The 20,356-nt window shown below is 37.1% G+C and overlaps 1 protein-coding gene across 6 annotated transcripts in view; it reads right to left on the minus strand.

Moving 5' to 3' along the window:
* Nucleotides 1–20,356, minus strand: part of PPP1R12A (protein phosphatase 1 regulatory subunit 12A) — a 131,107-nt gene that overhangs the window by 58,302 nt on the left and 52,449 nt on the right. For all 6 annotated transcript variants that reach the window (XM_085307641.1, XM_085307644.1, XM_085307642.1 and 3 more), the window contains one exon: nt 8,728–8,846. In XM_085307641.1, the coding sequence (XP_085163767.1) occupies nt 8,728–8,846 (119 nt within the window). The remainder of the gene's footprint in view (nt 1–8,727; nt 8,847–20,356) is intronic.

Here is a 20,356-nt window from a genome sequence, read left to right on the forward strand (position 1 = left end):
TGTTAAGTATGAATTAGTATTTCATTGATTTTGAGGGGCAGAAATACAATAAAATATTTCTCATTGAGAATTCCCACGATCAAATCAGGCAATTCTAGCATAACTGCTGTCATAACTAACAATGTCATTCCCACATTACACAGGAAAAAAAAAATTAGAAAATGACAAGCCCAAATCAGAACTTCACTGCAACAAACAGCACAAATATAATGACTACATGCTTTTGGAAAGTTGTTTTGTGATTTGTACGGGTTTTGGTAGCATGTGACAACATGATACACTCCCCTTCCAACAATGAAAATGCCTGTGCTATTATAATGAAGTTATAATGCCAATTCCTTCCCTTTTGGTATGCATATAGTAATAGTGACAAGGCCTAAATCTTCTTCCAAAGAAAACTAACCAGAGATCTTCACATCATAAATAAATTTTTTTTTCAAAATACTTAAAAATGCAATTTAAGAAATAATGGTAAACACTTTAACATGCAACTTTGAAACATAATTGAGGCTTTTATGTGCATTTCAATTAGCAATAAGCTCCACTAAAAAAAAAAAAAAAAGCCTGCAACAGAGTTCACACCTTTTTTTTTTATTCTGCAGTCAAGGTACAATGTATCAGATATTTCCACCTACAAGTAGGTTAAAAAGGATTTAACTGTAAGAAACACAAAGAAAGATCAACTGAAAAAAAAAACCCTTAATTATGGTAAAACTTTATGTTAAGGTCACATTTATAAAATACTTCCTAAAAAAGACATAGCTTTAGTAACTATGATAAAACTGATACAGATAATACATCGTTTTAAGTAGCTTATTGAATTCCTAGACTCATCCACTTAAGCCACTAAAACAATCATTTTACTCTTTGCATTTTATTTAGTAAAAACTCATCAAGTTTTTATCAGAAACTGATGAAAACCTATTGATCTAGAGGTTAAGCCTGCAAGATGCAGGCAGCCACAAGACAGAGCCCTTAGGAGAAGCTAAAATGTWCTTTTCTGAAAGGAGATGAAAAGTAAATAAAGGGAAGTTTCTATAACCATCTCTCTCAAGACAGCCCATGACCATAAATGTGAATAGAGATCAAGTTTTACATATTGAGTAAACTTTATAACTCAGATATAAAGAATGAAAACCAGAAACACTGAATCAATAATGCATTCATAATCATATATTCTCATTCCTCCAAAAGACACCTAATATTATACATACGAACTATTATAAATGTAAAGTCTTTGGGCCTTTGTATTTGATTTTCTTCCACAATGAGAGAGCAGAGCAGATCACCCCTGCACTGCAAGTTCACACGTTACAGAGTAACTGCCAATAGCAACTACCACCATACCATCCCAGTGAGGAAATCCTTCTCTTGGGAAAATTACCCTGTTGAGTAAAATCATGGGCATTTTTGTGTTGCCTGCAAAACCAACATTATGCAAACACAGAGTTTACACTTCATCTGTTAGTCACATTTATGCTCATCCCCTCTTGGCATGCCAGTACTCAGTTCTAACTGAGAATAATTATTAGCACGAGCGACTTTCTGCACCTGAGTGATGCTACGGAAATTGGTATCAATGCAAAACTGCTCATGTGTGCGCCTTAGCTGCAATGTGCTTTTCTATAAAGAAAGAACTTAACGAGGAAATTTCCTCCTAAAGCCTCATCTTGAACTTCTAACAGCTAATGTCTAAGCGCACTTTTCACTACACCAAAAAGAATTATGTCAAAAAAAAAAAAATCTTTTGTGGAAAAAAAAACTAATATCAAACATAGACTTCTGTCAGTATTACTAACGAACAATTTTCTGATGCCCCAACAAGACGCGATGACTGCAGAAGACGAACAGCTCCATCAGCACAACAGCATTTATGCAGCATGAAAAGCCAGTAAATTCTCATCACGTCGCAGCGGGTGACCATAACGGAAGGGTATGATTCAGAAAGAGATACGCCAGTGTAATTCAAACACCTCACAGTAATAACTGGCACCGAAATGGGAAACGAACTTTGTCATAGGAAGAAGAGAGACCCTTAGAGATAAGCCAAATAAAATTTCCCATTATTAAATATAGAAATGAGAATATAAACAGCCTTCACCATACCTGACACGAACTTTCCTCCTTGCTTTCGCCTGCGGAACTCCGAGGATAGCGGAGCAAAGACGCCACTCCTCAGCCGCGACAGACACCTTCGCCCTACGGCCCGCAGATGGCAATGTGCTGCCTCCGAGCTCGAGCTCATCCGAGTACTCACTCACAATACCACGAAAATTAACTCTAGCAGGCCATCGCTTCTTAAATCTATTAATGATTTATTGCTAAACGCTTTCATTGTCTTTAACCAACAAGTGTTATTCAACACTTCTAAGCGGATTCAAAAAAGAGATGCTGTTCAACAAATATTTAATGAAATTCAGCATAGATTTATATGCTGAATCATTGTTTCAGCACTCTTCAGCCATATAAAGGCATGTTTTACTGATACTGCCTGGAAAATCAACCCACTTTTTACTTTATGAGGTGAATTGTTTATATACAAATGTAATAGTTCGCATTTTATCTATATAAACACAACTGAGCTAAGCAATACATGCGAGAGATTCTCATTACATTTACCTATAATTAAGAACGAGGAACATTTGCTTATCCTTGAAAAATGAGAAGTGATCTAATACATACTGAATAGCCACCACACTGTGTCATGCACACCTTAACTCACCTCACTTCACCTCTCCCCACTAACTCCCCTCCTTAGAACACTTTCTAAAATTCAAAATAACTACTTAGGTGGTTAAAAGTAATTTTAAAGGGCATCTGATGATAAACAGCCTTCTATCATCAAAAATTGCTTCCAACCACAACATCTAACCCTACTCAAGATGCGAGGAGAGGCAACACTTAATCCCGGCCAGCGGCAGCTTCCCGAGTTAAGTGCCATAACTTGCAAGTCTGCTAATGCTCAACAATGCAAATGAAAACTTCACAGCTTCCACAGGAAAAGATAACTTCCCTAACTCTGCTATGTTGAAACACTGCAGAGAAGTAATATAAAGCATCATAATAAGAAATTGGATGAAATCACATTAAGGAAAATTAAGTTAACAAAAGAAGGGTTAAAGAATTCTGTGACTTTCTATGGAATCTATATACATGGCATTAGACCATGACAAAGATATCAACTGTACGGAAAAACAATTAAACAGGTAGTNAAAAAAAAAAAAAAAAAAAAAAAAAAAAAAAAAAAAAAAAAAAAAAAAAAAAAAAAAAAAAGCTTGTTATATAGCACACAAAATAGCCAAAACACATCATGCAAAGAGGATAGTAGTTCAGTATCATACTGGAATAATTTCCATAACTCAGCTAATTCTGTTACTTGTGAAGCAATCATGTGTGTCATGAAATCTTTATACCCTACTATGCTGTGTAGATAGTTCACCCTTTCATGAAGTATAAAACTAAACTAGGTTTTAAGCTTTAAAAAATAATTAAAACCAACATCCTGATACTCCAGAAATAATTCAATTAATTTAAGCTTATTTATTTCTATATATATAGCTTATTTATATGCTCAAAACACTATCAAAATATTAAAATAAAGACTGTTCCAATAAAATTTATCAAAATCCAATTCTTATCACCTTTTGAAGTGTAGGGTAGAAAAATGCTTTCCCTACTACCAGAGTGCTATGGTTTCACCTATAGGATAGCCAGTCCCCTAGCTCAGAATTATTACATACTTTGTTAAATTAACATAGTCATGCTCTGCGTTCAGCAGAATATACCGGGTGATCTTGTTTGGTGATATGTGGAGTGCATAGCTAGAGAACACGTGGAAACAAGTCTGAACCAAGGGTCACTATTTAGAGGTGTCACATAAGAAGATCAGAATAACTAAAGAAACAAAGTTTTAGGGATAATAACAACACAAAAGCTCTATTCTTTCGTGTCCAACGCTGCTTACAGCAGAACTTGTATAACAAGATGACTGAATTTGGATCACTGACCATCTCCTCTCTAGATAGCTGGAAGTTTTGATTTTGCAGTCTGACTGCTAGGATAGAATGAGCACTTCAGATCCTACTTCGTATTAAGCCTGTAACATCACATACAGCTGAATCAAGCACTATCCCGTAATTTATTTCTGCGAATTTAGTGTCTCCAGACATTGCAGTTTGATATGTCCTTGAAATATATTTCAATACTTGTGCAAATGCAAAAAACGGACATAAACTGATGATCTGTAGAGGATGAATAATTGCACAACTGGAAGACTCTAAACTTCTTACATAAAGCTGAAGGTTTGCACAAGCAGCAAAAAGGATAAGCTAATGTGGTGACTTTCCTCAGATTTCTGACAGAAACAAACATCAAATCTCATCAGTTTTAACGATTCTGCTACAASAAGTTGTTTCTTTTACTATTGTTTCCCAATACAATAAATCAATAAAGTCAATTTTGCTGCCAAAATTAGTTTCATATGAATCAAAATCCTCGGCCTGGTATAATTAACCGTAATTTATGGTGAAGAAGTATCCAGCAAGAAAGAAACAAGAAGTCCAAAGGGGAGCATTTAAAAAGGAACATCAAATGGAAGGAAAGAACATGGGAGAAAGAGGGGAAAGGGAAAAGACTAGGATGACAGAGCAGAGATTAAAGAGCAAAAGGATTTTCATACTCAAAAGTTTTGCATACTCAAAAAATACTTTAATATTAATTTCACTTTTTTAACGCTATGGCATTCAAACTATCTGAAATCATAATGAACCAAACTGATCTTTCCAAAGAATCTTTGTCACCAAAACAACTCCGATTGCTGGTGCCAACGTGTAGGAAACCATAACATTAGCTAAGCAATGCTAAAATTGAAACTGTAACAAATGCAGGATTAAATATAGGTATACACAAAAGATGAAAGGCAAGGACATTATAGAAAATGTCTCTTTAACGTTCACACTGCACCTTTTACCTCTACAGGGATAGGAGTCTTCCGGCATCCGAAGCAGCTTTTTTCCAAAATAAATTAGCTGATCTTTGCCTGTCAGCACTAATGAAACTGCGTGGAGCCCCAACAGCTCATGTGGGTTACTAGAACTGTGGTAATGCTTTACTATGCGAGAGAAGCAGTGCTAAAATGGGAAGGGTAACCGGATTTAGGCGCAGGTACAGCCAAAGATGAAACTGCTACAATGCATCAGCATTAATTCCACATTCAGATAAACAATTAAGTCCCTATTTCAAAGCTATTATCTAGCCACAACACATATGCAACTGGACACTTTTCCAGTGGTTATAAGGATATGATCATTCTGTATTACAGTATCAACTTTATATGGAAGTTGGGGATGCCATCAAAAGCACTTGTCAAAGACTTCATGCTGAGTCACCTATGATAAATACTGTAATCCAGCAAGATCTGTACTACCACTTCTCATCCAAAAAACTCCTCAGGAGCATCCTGTAAATAGAAGTATAACTGCAGAAACTGGATGGTAGACCATAAGCGCATTAGGCGAATGTAAAGGGTATATGTTCACAAGTTGTAATAGTTAACTAAGCATCTGAGATCAATAAATTCATAAACTGGCCTTCCATTAAAAAAAAAAATCTAGATTTAAAATGCCACCTTTTCCTTTCCATCAAGGCAAGTTAAATGATGCAAATATTGCCTCAATTCTACTACTGCTTATATTAAAATTGCTTCATTTTTACCAACATCCATATTCTTCTCAGTAAGTGTCCCAGGAGAGTCTAGGGTTTTTTTCCTCCCCAACTCCACCTCCCCCAAGCCCTGGAACTAGCAATTGCACATCATCAAGGTAAGATTTTTTAAATACAATTTTAATGTTAAATTTCTTACGAAGATGCTGCTGCTCTGGTGATTCCTGCCCTGCCCGATACGCATTCCAGCAACATCACTAAGGAAGGCGAGACAGGCCAAAGGAGATCTCTCTTGACACACAGGCGCCCTAGATGGAACTGCTCTAGTGGTATATCGCCTGTGGGCTACCAATGCGTGCTACTCCAGGAATGGGAGTTCAGTCAGGTTCATACCACCCTTTCTACTCCATTCTCATCCACAATTGTTAAATTTTTCTTATAATCTCGTATCTGCAAGTAAACTTTCCACACTTTCCACACTTTCAGGCACAAATTCTGAAGAGGGATGCTGCAGGCCTTCTTCAATACTTTCATGAAAAACTGGAATTCCTAGGTGGTCTAGCAGTAAAACAAGCTACTTAAAAAAAGATAAATAAATAAAGCCTAAAATGAAAGAGATCCCACTATTTGTTAACAGTGAAAGATTAATTCACATAAAACAAAGTATGCATGAAATACCTAGCCTGAAACCCTGCAAAACCAGCTCTAGGTATGTTTAACTGCAATGAATACAGACCTTTCCAAATCCTGTAACAGGCCTGTGCATAAGTTACTAAGCCATTTCCAAGTATAGATATATACATTGGGCTTTAGTGCACTGTTAACAAAAAGAAGGAAAGTGCACAGTGTGGTCACGCTATTCACAGCAGCATACAGGTCCCTGTTCTCCACAGACAGAGATCAAGGCACCTTCAAGCAGAGTCCTAGCAATTTTTTTCTCACCTTACATGGTGCTTGGTTCAAGTAGTGTATTTTTCACATTACCTTTGAAAGACCTATCATTTATAAACCCTTCAGCCAGTCAGTAAGCCAACTGATATAAATATGTAACAGGAATACTTTGAAACAAGATTTTCCATAGCAACATAAGCTTAGTATTTTAAAATAAGCGGAATGATCCCTTTTAAAGCTAACAGCTGCATTGTGGGAACATTTAACACTCTTCTCAGATTTATCAGACAGTGCCATAGAAAGTTCATTGCAAGCTTTCAATATAAAATACATAAACTACACTGAAATTTTCAATGAACACTGACATTTAGATTGTCAATGCTAATTTTACAATTGGACTGTTCAAAATAATTAACATTTACAAAGTAAGTAATCATTACATATATGTATGTAACAAACCATATAACAAATCCCATATTTTTAATAACATATAAAGAAGAGGTTTTGCAGGAGAGTTCTTTTCCCAAGTGATGGCATTTTACAAAGAACTAGCGTCAGTAAGCACAGCTCGTCACAGTCAAATGCATCAAAAACAATTTGAAAGATTTTAGGCTGAGGTACATCCCCAAAACAACTTTTCAAAGGCTGTTAATACTGTTAAAAAAATAATAGTGATAAAATAATAATGTTAGCATAGACAAAAAGAAATATTCTTAGCCATCTAGCCTGGTGTTACTTGTGTGTTAACCTTAATAACTGTTCATCAGAATTCATTTAATAGTATCAAATATTCGAGTCAAAGTCTTTGTCAAATTTACAATCTCCTTCTACACATTAGTACCTAGCTTTTATTTCTCTGCATGTCATGTCATGTYATCCACTTTCCTTGGTTTGGGCATTAAGCAGGTTTAAACATACAAATTTAATAAAGGCAAAGCTGAAGTAATTAACAGCTTACTGTTAAATTACACAAATTTGTCTTAGAGATATACAAATTCAATATTACAAAAAATATATGTAACATTTGCAAGGAGTTCTGAAGAAGCCTTTCAGACAGGGAGGCARAAGGTCAAATGTAAAAAGTAATGGAGGTGCAGTCCGCTAGACCCCTGTCCCCTAAAACGTTATTTTCTATCTTCGCTACAAGTACCATCGCCTCCATTATAACTCAGACTACATCATTCCTCCTCTTCTATTGGGAGTTTGGGGATAACAACATGCATATCTGACTCAAAATGACGAGTCAACAACTACTGAGTATTCTCTCCCCTCTGGAATGGAAAAGATAAGAAACTTTCAAAGACCTTTTACTGGAAAACTCTCTTGAGCAGTGGAACATGGAAAATAGCAGTGTTGGGGGAAAAAAAAGCAGGGAAAATGAGTCAAGCTTTTTCAAAGGCCAAACTCCTTCATAAAGACATCGCTACCAGCATTGTCCCAGCAACTTTCTATGAGTAAAGAGTGTGTATTCAGGATATATGTTGCTAAGAGATTTTATCAAAACTTAATACTTATCCATTAGCTATTATATGAATGCTCACCCATACGGTGCTCTCTTAAAAGAGTATACAAATTACTAGGAAGAACTTGAAGATTTCTGACTAGTTCTCAGGACTAAATCAAATGCAACTTAAGACTATCTCAAGTAGTTTCAGACATTTGGCACTGCAGAAGGACACTCAGAAAGTCAAAAACAGACAAACAGTGAGATTTAGGCGATGCAGTATAGCCGCTTACTCGTTTTAGTCATTCTAGGCTCTCTTGTAGTCAATGGAAAGGAATAGGTACCTTAGGATCTGGATTCACCTAAAACTGATATCTGAGTCACCCTATAAGTCCCTATTTCTGTCTATAATGGAATGTTGTGACACTTTACTTCAATACAGAAGTTTTAAACTTCCACATCACAGATGCACTGTATCTGAACAGCACCTAAATTATAGAAAATTCAATGAACACAGAAATACAATCAACACGTGGGTTCAGTACTTCCTAGCTCTTCCTCCTCAAGAAGCTGAATAAAAATGCCTAGAAGACAACATTAGCACTATACACAATTTTGACAATGGTCTTTTAAAAAATAGACTAACTTTAAAATCACTAATTTAACATAAGTTCTCAAAATGTATTTAACATTCAAAAAAAAGAAAATCAGCCTTTCATATTCAAAATTACCTTGTCTATTTACTTCATTCTGAAGCAGCTCTTCCATTGCCTCTTCTTCAGCAATATCTAATGGAGTGTCTCCTTCACTATTTACAGCTCCTACGTGTGCTCCTTGACTAATTAAATACCTGCAAACAGAAAAAGAAAAACTATTTGGTAGACCAAAAGAGAAGGCAAACTACAACACAGTAAAGATGATGCAATAAAAGAGCTACTGATAAAAGCATTCAGCAAGCATGGATGTACATGCAATTGATGCATGCATGTACCCAAATAATAAAACGAACTCTGTTTGCTGCAATAAAAAACCACCTCATCATTATCTACGACCCATGAACACCCATGGTTTTTTAGCATAACAGCCATTACACAAATAGCGCTCTCTCTGCTCTTCAGTTTGTCACAAAGATTTCTGACATTTAAATAAATACATGTGTTAGCAAGAATTGAGAGAAGAAAACAAGCAGATGATGAACAAAAGCAAACACAGCCATATATAGGCCAACATTGATTCCTGTAAGTTTCTCATTATCGTATTAAGACGGTCTTCCTAGAACTTCCATACTCAGTGACACATTATCGTTCCAYACATTGCAAGAATCACGGATCATGGTCTCCAAGTCAGCCTTGTAAAGTTAATAAAACTAAAATGACCTCTGCTCCTAATTATTTATAATTATTTGACAAAATGTAAAGCTGTTGAGAAAAACATGGGAAAATTATAAGCAACAAAAGGAGGTTATCAGTGTCCAAAAGACAGAGGATGGAAGATGACTATTTCTCGTCATCTTTGTATTCCCACAGGCTTTCAGCTGTCAAGAGACAACAATAGGAATAAAAGGTTCATAAAGGCATGTTCCCATTCACCCAGCAGAACCCTCTGGATGCAACACCAGAGGAAAAGCAGCATCTTATTGTTTCTATAGCCTAGAAATCAGAATTGTAAACATTCAGGTTGGGACAGAAYTAAGTATTTCTAACAGCAAGAGCGTTAAACTTATGTTACCCAGCTAAACCAGTGTTTCCCTTCATTCTTGTTATCAGGCCCGTTTTATGCTCTTTCTTTCTTTCTTTCTATAATCTGTAAGGCTACCTTTTGGTGGTGTGCAGGAGGAGGACGAGAAAAGAAAGCCTGTACTCTATATATTATTCAAACCCTATATGTCTTAAGTGTTTTTTTATTTAAAGTACTACTATCAAGACTGAGTGGAATTTATTTCTGAATTTCAGATTAAGTTTAATGGATGGATTCCAACAATAAGTCATGAAAAGATTAAACTATTTAATTGCCCTAAACCATAAGCCTATAAAGTTATTGAGATCCTACAGCTTAATATATAGTCTGCTTCTGAGTAGCTAATGAACAATAATTAAAGCAGCAATACAGATTAGTCTCACATTTTCTGTCCATAACATTTCTACTCCTCTAACAAATTCAAGTTTGTTTATTTACAGGAATCAGATCTCACAATTGGAGACCCACTATAACACAAATACAAAATTATAAACATACCTCCTGCCTTGTAGAGCTTACAATTCACACCTTGCAGGGAAATACTCAGACCTGAAGAACTTGAATTTGGTAACAGATATATGAAACCAGAAGTATTTTCTTAACCTCCCTATTTATCAAACATGCAGGAGTCAACTGAAAAATTAGCTTACTATTTACACAAATGCTTTATTTGACTACTGCCAGTTAACAATGACAGATTCCAGATCTAGGATCAGGTTTTCCTCATCTTTATTCAGTACCTCTGTACATCAGGTACTCTCATATTTTCTTTTTTTCTTACTTTTTTTCAGATGTATGGTTTAAATAGCACCTGTTATTAAGCCTTTGGAATTAGATCAAGAGGTAAGGGGTGACAGATCACAAAATGGTAATGAATTCCCAGAAGTGTAATTGTATCTTCAGGGACGTGCAACATCAGTTGCTACCGCTAGCTTTGATGGTATGCGGTGCCATTTTTATTCTGTTCCTCTTAAAAGAGGGCAGCTTTGGCTCTTTCCTCTCTTGAGTTTAAAGAGCTTCTACAGGAATTAAATATTAATTCAAAGTAACTTTAAATTGATTTTAATTTCTCAGCAATATTAGTTCTGCTGTTTTAACAGTTTCACAGCATTTTAGGCAACATACTGGATAACAGCTATGCAGTGAGCAAGCAAGAACAAGGGAAATAGACATGTACATTAAAATATGGAAAATTAAGAGAAACAATGTGAAAAATAGTATAATCTTACAAAGTTAGGACTTTGGACTCAAAATCAAAGTTATCACTGAAAAAAGGGGGAAAGAATTTAAGGGGAAATCATGCTTAACCAATCTGACAGACAGTCTTCTATGAGGGAATGACTGGCTGGGGAGATGAGGGGAGAGCAGTGGACGTTGTGTAYCTTGACTTCAGCAAGGCTTTGGACACTGTCTCCCAGAACATCCTCCTAGAGAAGCTCAGRAAGTGTGGGTTAGACGAGTGGACTGTGAGGTGGATTGAGAACTGGCTGAAAGGCAGAGCTCAGAGGGTCGTCATCAGTGGCRTGGAGTCTAGTTGGAGGCCTGTGGCTAGTGGCATCCCCCAGGACTCAGTACTGGGTCCCATCCTGTTCAACTTTTTCATCAATGACTTGGATGAGGGGACAGAGTGCCTCCTCAGCAAGTTTGCTGATGATACCAAGCTGAGAGGAGTGGCTGACACACCTGAGGGCTGTGCTGCCATWCAGAGAGACCTGTCCAGGCTGGAGAGTTGGGCAGAGAGGAACCTCCTGAGGTTCAACAAGGGCAAGTGCAGAGTCCTGCACCTAGGGAGGAATAATTCCATGCACCAGTACAAGCTGGGGGCTGACCATCTGGAGAGCAGCCCTGCAGGGAAGGACCTGGGAGTGCTGGTGGATGACAGGYTGACCATGAGCCAGCAATGTGCTCTTGTAGCCAAGAAGGCCAATGGTCTCCTGGGATGCCTTAGGAAGAGTGTTGCCAGCAGGTCAAGGGAGGTGATCCTGCCCCTCTCCTCAGCCCTGSKGAGGCCTCATCTCAAGTACTGTGTCCAGTTCTGGGCTCCCCACCACAAAACAGACATGGAGCTACTGGAGAGAGGCCAGCGTAAGGCTACGAAGATGATCAGAGGGCTGGAGCACCTGCCCTATGAGGAACGGCTGCGAGAGCTGGGCCTCTTCAGCCTGGGGAAGAGAAGACTGAGGGGGGATCTTATCAATGTGTACAAGTACCTGAAGGGAGGGTGTCAAGGGGACAGGGACAAACTCTTTTCAGTTGCCCCGTGTGACAGGACAAGAGGCAATGGGCAGAAATTGAAGCACAGGAAGTTCCGCTTGACCGTGAGGGGGAATTTCTTCCCTGTGAGAGTGACGGAGCACTGGCACAGGTTGCCCAGAGAGGTTGTAGAGTCTCCTTCTCTGGAGACCTTCAAGGCCCGCCTGGATGCAACCCCATCTAACATGCTCTAGGTGACCCTGCTGAGCGGGAAGGTTGGACTAGATGATCTCCAGAGGTCCCTTCCAACCTTACTGATTCTATGATTCTATTCTATGAAAAACATCTTTAAAAATACCCCAAATCCATGTTCATACACTTTCAAACTTCCCTTGTCCAACACAGACAAGAAAAAAGTGATGTCTGAAAAAAAAATGGTTTTATCTGTTTCTACCTAATACCTACAGGGCAAAATGAAAGCTACTTTTGTAAGGAAAATGCACATCTCCCTGAAGCAGCTGTATTTTGTTCAACCAGGTCAATGCGTTCTAGGAAAGATAAAAGGAGTAAGGCGTAAGAAAGAGCAGAGAATGAACCAAAGAACATGCAAGGCTGCAGTAACCCATGAGAAAGTCATTATTTAGACATATGAAAAACCTGATGAGCCTTTAAAGTAGAACACAAAGAAAAGCAGACACTTACAGATCAAAATCAGATCAACAGAACTCGTGGGATTAATAGGACAGGAGCAGGATCTGAGTTGCTCTCTACACATGCCCACAGGATTTTGCTTTTGCTGGGTCAAAGGAAGAATCTTTTCATCAAAAGATGCATCCATGAACCTGCCCTAAGTTCACAAAATTTAAAGGGATGGGAGAAATAGGGAAAAAGATGCAGCACCCTTCCCTTCAGCCTCTCTGTCTAGGCCTCCCCTCTGCTTTCCCYATCTCTTAACTGATCGCCGCAAATAGATTATTACTGCAATAGAAATTAATGCAATAGCTCAGAGCTAATAACTCAGAGTTTCTCTCAGTCTACAACAAATTATTCAAATTCCAATTATTTTAAAGATGTTATTTAAACTGGATAACAAAAACAATGTTTGTCCTGTTCATCACATCTTTCAATGACAGATGACCTGGTGGTGAAAAGGTTCATGAGTTTCTCATTCTTCCTTTACAGTGAAAATAGTTTCGTAAAGCAATGATATGGTTCAGATAGTGCAGGAAATTACCCTGGCGCCTACACGATCAGAGCGTTAATTAGGAAAGCTGTTAAGAGCACAGGAGAGGAGGCGTGTATCATCACTGGCAGAGAAGAGACAAATCTGGCAAATGGGAGAAGACTAAGGCTCTGTGGCTGCAAGCCACAGCCGAGCCATGCCAGCACCAGCGCAAGCTTAAATGCGAGAAGGTCTCTCTCTTTTTTTTTTTTTTTTTAATCACTTTCCAAATTACACTCCAGAGTAAATGTTATTTAAAACTAACAGTATGACTTCAAACACAGGCATATATTTCATTTCAGTTATTCTGAGTTCTCACGTCTCCAAAAGACCAAATAATTGTCTTTTCATCTTTATTAAGTAGTTATTACTTTCATCAAGAAATTTCATCTTTTTAAAGAAATTTCCTATTTTTTCATTCAAAATGTAAACCAGTGAGAAGGAAACAGTAGCCACATCGATGCCATATTTATTTTTGGAGTTAAAGCTTTCAAGTGTTGATATGCAAGTTAAAAGCACCTCTCAAGTTACTCAGAGGAAAGAATTGGAAGTATCCCAGGAATACCAGGAAAGACAAGAGCTGGAAAATAAAATAATTCTTGAGACTTTTGCCCCAATGTTCCATGACACACATTAGGCACTCGGGGTAAGGCTGGAAGAACAAGTTTGCTTTGCGATACTATTGCTTTAGGACGGTAGAAATACTTCTGTTTGAAATATGTGTTTTAGGAATCACTGCTATATATCCCTCAATAGTTGTTAAAGTGTAAACTGAAATTAAAAACCTTTGGGGAGGGGAAGAACATTTCTTTTAAATAATTATTATATAACCAAGATTCTCTCCCGTAACTTTATGGAAAATACACTTTAACACCTTTCATGAAGGGCTGGAATCTCAGTATCTCTGAAACAATCAATAAACCTCTAAGGTTACCATATATAAACAGAACAGTCCACACTAAATCCAAGTTCTAGAGTGGAAGTTAAAAAAATTTACCCAAAACTTCGCCTACACTTGCAATTAAAAAATAATAACAATCTACAGCTGACAAAATTATTGCATAAGTCTRTTAATAAAATACATATTGAGACACAGTAAACAGGAGGACACCTCCCTTTGAAGATGGTTAAATACAAACTTAAGTCTTATTTAGGAAGTAGCTACTTCAAAAATCTGGAAGACACTCAAACTTTGATCTACTAAATTTTGTGAGTTACATGGCTGCAGATACCAATTTGCTAGGYATCACTTATCTCAGCAAGAGAAACAGGGGCATATATTTACATTCGAACCTTGCCCCAGTTCACAATATCTGGAAACAAGTCTGCAAAGTCATTAGGGATATAATTAACTTTTAAGTACTTGCTGAACCTGAAGGTTATTAGAACAGTGGCAAGCACAAGGCAGCAGAGCGGAGCGGCTGCTGGACTGATTCAGGTCATTAAGAATTGCTGGCTGAAGTCTGTCTCGAGAACTCTCTAGAGGAAATAAGAGGGTTGCTAGTGAAAATACAGAGGGTTACTTTCTAACTATCCAGAATACTATTCTCGAACAGCTAAAATGTGAGGAGAGGACCCCACCTCCTCACCCCTCAAAAAATCTCTTACTGAATACTGACGTTCAACATGTTGCATGCGCATTTAAAAAATGCATTTTCAGTTTGGCCTCCTAGGAATCAAGTTAGTGGTGGCACCAAATAGCACAGCAAGTCTCCCAGCAGGTTTTAAGTAATTACCAATTTTCAGCCAAACCCAGTTGCCTCTCACCCATCCCCCCTTGCTTGAATGAATTCCATGGGAGTTTTAACCCAACGATAACCTGGAGCCAAAGCCAGAGAAATGTCACTCTGCTCATGGCAGCTGCACAATCAATCTTTGGGGGGGGGGGGGGGGGAATCTGTCCCACCGTTCACAGGACATAAAAACAAAAGTTATGAATTTTTTGAATATGTATCTTTAATTGCCTTCTCTTACTTTCAGAATTACATCATTGATTTGCTCATATAAAATCTTGGCACACTCCTCAACGCACTTCTTTGTAAACCTTTCAGGTTACTAATACAAAACCCATCAACAACAGATCTGCCCGAACTATTACGTTCTCAAGCCCCATTTAACAAATAAAGACTAGAATTTTAATACTGCTTTTTCAAACTCTTCCAAATTTTAACTTAAAGTATACTAACACTAGAACACTTGCTTCTTTTGATACATCATACCAGTTTGCCTGTAAGGGAACTTCTRTTTCTTTAAATAATCACCACAGAAGAGCTTCAGCTATTCAGCTTAAATCCATAACTAAATGTTATAGTTCAGGCGGTCAGAAACAGAACTCCCACCTGAAACTTCTCAGCCCTTCTAAAAGCAGGGCTTTTATCGACAGTGAAAATACAACTTGAGGGCAAGCAAACTACCTGCAYATGCAACGTATCACAAGATAAAATCACAGCTTGTATGTGATATTTGCCTTCTTTGGGGTGTTATYCATCATCATTTCTCAAAATAATAAATTAAATAAAGCTTTTTCTTTTAATCTTTAAATTAAACAAACCAGAAGCAAATACTACACTACTAGGCTAACGCTGTGCCAAATTCTGTTGTGGTAAGTAGTATGCATATCCCCAGTGCAATTAGGCGAGTTTCAAGGTAAGCAGAGTTAGCTGGATACGGGCCAACAGCTAACATCCACCCTCCGTTCCTCTCCTGCGCCCTGCCACTGTCACATCCACATTTAAACATATTATTTACAAAAAAAACCCCCAACAGATACATTTACTGATAAAGACACATCACATGTTACAAWTTCACTTCTTTGAATACATATTTTAACACCTGTATGTATTATTTTGCCAAGACAGTATAAAAATACACAACATCAGGCAGGTGACTTGTTGACCTAACACAGTATGGAAGAACTCCGCTTGCCCAGAAAAGGGACATCTGACATGTCTCCAGCTGCTGCCAGCTGGCATGCAGAAGACAAGGCCCTTGACCAGGAGGGATCTCGCCATTCTTTTCAGTGACAACCTCTGCATAATTTGCCTGGTTCCCCTTTCTCTACAACAAAACATTGCCACGRTTGTGTTTTTTTCCTGAAGCTACCACAAGACATACTAAAGAAGAAAATAAAGGATCCACGCCTAACATGGGAACCAAAAYTGTACAAATTTCACTTGGCCAAGAACACTTTGTCCTGAATAATTTTAAGATGGATCTGAAAGAAATTAAATAACTTCAAAAATAATTAAGTCAAATTCATAGGCAACTCTTATTTAGGCAGTTTCCAAAACACCATGTTATGCTGTCAGTTGCTGTTGTGCCTTAACCATCTGTCTCTAAACACTGAAAAAATGAATAAAGACTAAGCTAAAAAACAGGTTTCTATGATGCCATTTAAATTAAAAGGAAATCTTAATAAGAGTCTCACAATTAAACACTGCCATTCTGGCTTTCCTCAGTTCATTATGGATTGTTCATAAATGCATTCTTAAAGTTAKGTTTCTTTGCAAATTCCAGAAGATATTCACATCTTTCTCAGAAAAACAAAGCTACCGCACCTTCTAAATAGTAATGGTCACCCCTAACAGCAGTACGACCAACTAGTAGCTACACAAAATACCAGGTYAGATAAGGCGATCTGGGATTACTTAGCAAAAGCAGGTAATTATTTTCACTAAAACACAAGTGCATTTAAAGCCAACTGATACCAACAAAAGACAGAATTTATGCTTTCTTCTTGAGGATCACTGATGTAATCGTAAGTTCTTTCCTCCCGTGTACATCATGGGATAGAAATTAACATACATTAACATTAATTTAAAATACAGTGTTTGAAAATTTCAGACAGCTGAAAATATTTTAAAATAATATGAATAAAAAAAATAGTTGGAAAACACATGACCAAATGATTTTAAGACAATGACATTTCCTCTTAATTTTGATCCAACACAGGTTTCGGTATCTTTTGTTTAAATTATAGAATTACAGTCTACTGTGTAAAGTTTTTTTTTTGTTTTTTTTTTTAAATATACCCTTCAATAGGTAGGAGTTCTTAGAAAGTAGTAAATCCAGCTTGTTCGGATTCTCCCCTCTCAACACTCAGGGACTTTTTTTTTTTTTTTTTAATCAAAGGCATCTTGTAGTAATAAGGCACACAGATGAAAAAAGTTGCTTATTTGCTCAGGAATAGAAAGTCTTCCCCTAAACAAACAACACCTCCCATTTACTCTAAATAAAATATATACGTAAAGAATATAAGCCTGTTTATTAAGACAATGCTCCAAAACRTACTGATACAGCACTGAGGCCTGTACATAGGTGGCTGTCCCCAGCCTCCAAGGTAACTCACACCCAGAGAAGCAGAGTAATTAGGATCACATCTGTTTTCACTATTGGTATCCACAAGCGTAGGAGAAAACAGTGAAGGTAACAGTATCTGGTTACCTTAGCCCTGTTGTTCTCAAAGCAAGCTATGAAAAAAAGCCAGAAATAAGCTATAGAAATACTTGTAYGTAAGGTGGCCACCTAAACATTAACAGTGCAAGACTGAATAGTAAAAWTTCCTACTTGCAGCATACAAAGAGCAGCTAAAGCCTACATATTTTACAGTATCTGTACAGAGGAAAGACATATGAGAGCTGGCACAGAAATGTTTAGGTGSAGGTAAAACAGTGAGTCAGAAAAGGAAAATAGGAAACACAAAGCTATGGAGGCAAACATATGCTATAACCTATTTACAGAAARGAAAAATGAATTGCAGTCAGGCAATGCCAAGGTGAACACCATGCAAAAATTTCAATAGAAAAGAAACAAAGTGAAACGAGCAATATATTTAAGTATATGTCAAAAGTTAATTTCACTACACACCTTGTGAACAAGTGTTTCACCCCCTTATTTTGAAGTCTTTGACAAAATTTAACAACAAATACTTTTTACACTGATCAGTTAAAATCCAATCAYATTTCAAGCCTGAGTATATGAACTAATTTTATAGTAAATGCTTTCAAGATTTAACACAATTTCCTTAAAAAACACTAAAAAGGAAGACTTCAATCCACAGAGAATAAACAAAAATTTTAAGCTACTGGACCAATATGTTTTGAAGTCTGATATTCTCCTAAAACACTGGAAATTAAGAAGTTAAATATTATCAAATCTGACAATAAAAATGCATGTTGRTTTTCAACCACAGACAAATGTTTTTCCAATTTTCTTTTCCAGACAATTTTTTTTTTTAATCTAAAACTGATAACCCTTTTCCCCCTGCATCCCCAATTGTGTATATGAGAGTGGGACCACAAGACTGCACTCGACAGTGCAAAAATAAAAATTACATTTGAAAATTATCTTGTGAGTTAATAGACCCCTGCAGAGGAATATAGTAACTCTACCACATGTTGTCTCTGTTGTGCTCARGATGCTTTCCAGAATGAAGCCTCCAGCAATTTGGACAGTTTAAGGAACTGTCAAGGTGAATACTTGGGATCGGGTTCTACTGACTGAAAAGGAGAGATAACAACAGCATGCAGGTAGGAAAAGAGAAGGAAAAAGGAAAATCATACTACTGCCCACTTTCCTCAGCATATTTCCTCACCAATGTAAGAAGCCATCACACAGCTAACTCACCTTCCCCTTTGCCTTTTATCAAGAACAGCATCATTTAATTTGGCTACAGGAGGCACYGTAGATTTCTTGATTTTTAACTGCTTGCTTTCTATTTCACGAAAATTTATGATTATGGAACTAAACTAGCAAATTTATTTTCCTCCAACAACTACGTGGTAGCATTTACATCAGAAAAACTGATGATCAACTCAGAAAAAACTTCTTACTGTACTGAAACAGAAATAAGCATTAATCATTACATCACAAATTTTATCTTCTTGTTTAGAATCATATTATGCAATAATATAATAACCAAATCTCTGTATTAAGCAACACTACTGTTGTAATGCAGCCTTTTGCATCATCCAGCAGTACTGAACTCAATCTGACACCTCTCTAAGTATCAGCAGTCTGTAATTCATAGCAGTTGTTTCCTTCTATCTGATCAGTCAACCTTGAGCTTCCTTGAAAACATACTTGTTTCAAGGTAAACTTTGGTTTCTGTTAATACTTGTTAAGCAGGGYCTCATCTGTAAATCAACTAATTCTCTCTTCATGCTTTTTTCCTGCCCTATCTGCTGTTTATTTAAAAAAAAAAATTTGTATCTTAATAGCTGAGTTGTATCTGAATATCTCACTTATCACTGCATAACAGCCTCATATCTCTACAGACATGACATTGTATTTACATGGATTTTAGAAGAATTCAGGAAACTTTTATCCTGCCTCTGTAAAGGACAGTAAGTCTAGAAAAATACACAGAGACAGGATCACTTGCACTGAAATGACGTACATTTGGATATGCCACAAAACACAAAGCTGTGAGAAAGAAGTAGGCGTGTAAGTTGTTTCAGTTTTGTTAGAAAGTCTACTATATGCTGCAGAGTAGAGACAAACACACAGTAGATTAGAAAGCTTATGTAAAAGCTGTAAGAAAACAAAAAAATACATGCACAGGAGTGACAACACCACTCATGTTTACTCCTGCAAAACAACAATGCTGAAAAACAACTTTACATATTACATGATCTTCATGTCATATAACTAAATAAATATTATATTTCAAATTCAGCAACTCTAACAATTCCACAGACTCCATAGTCTAGAAAAAAATTATCACCTCCTCTTCCTACAACAGTAATTTAGAATTAATCTATGAGGTCCTCAGGGTGGCACATTTACCAAGCGCTTATTCAAAAGCTGGTTGCTCATGTACCTAGAGCAGCCCTCAGCTCCCAGTCATACCTAGAAAACAGCAGTCAGTCACTGGCAAAGGACAGCTACGGGGTCATCATCCAAGGGCCTGACACGAGATGTTTCTTAAGGGTATATCTCAGCTCTAAGACTTGYCTTCTCTTCCATGTGGATCACTCAGATGCTCACATTTAACTTCAGAGTTCATAGGTAAGATCTCTGCTATATATTGTTCTCAGGACACTCAAACTTTCCTCRTATCTCAAAGAAGGTTTTCTTTTTAAAAGGAGGTGCCCTTTTAAAACTTAAGAGTTAAGAGTGCCCTGACTTTCATTAGATCCAATGAACTGATGAAGCACATTGAAAGAAAAAAAAAGATGTTTTCCATCAAACTATGAAATCTTGAAGAA

Source organism: Rhea americana, unplaced genomic scaffold, assembly GCF_003343005.1.
Source record: "Rhea americana isolate MKP2758 unplaced genomic scaffold, rheAme1 scaffold_260, whole genome shotgun sequence".
In the NCBI taxonomy this organism is placed as follows: Eukaryota; Metazoa; Chordata; class Aves; order Rheiformes; family Rheidae; genus Rhea; species Rhea americana.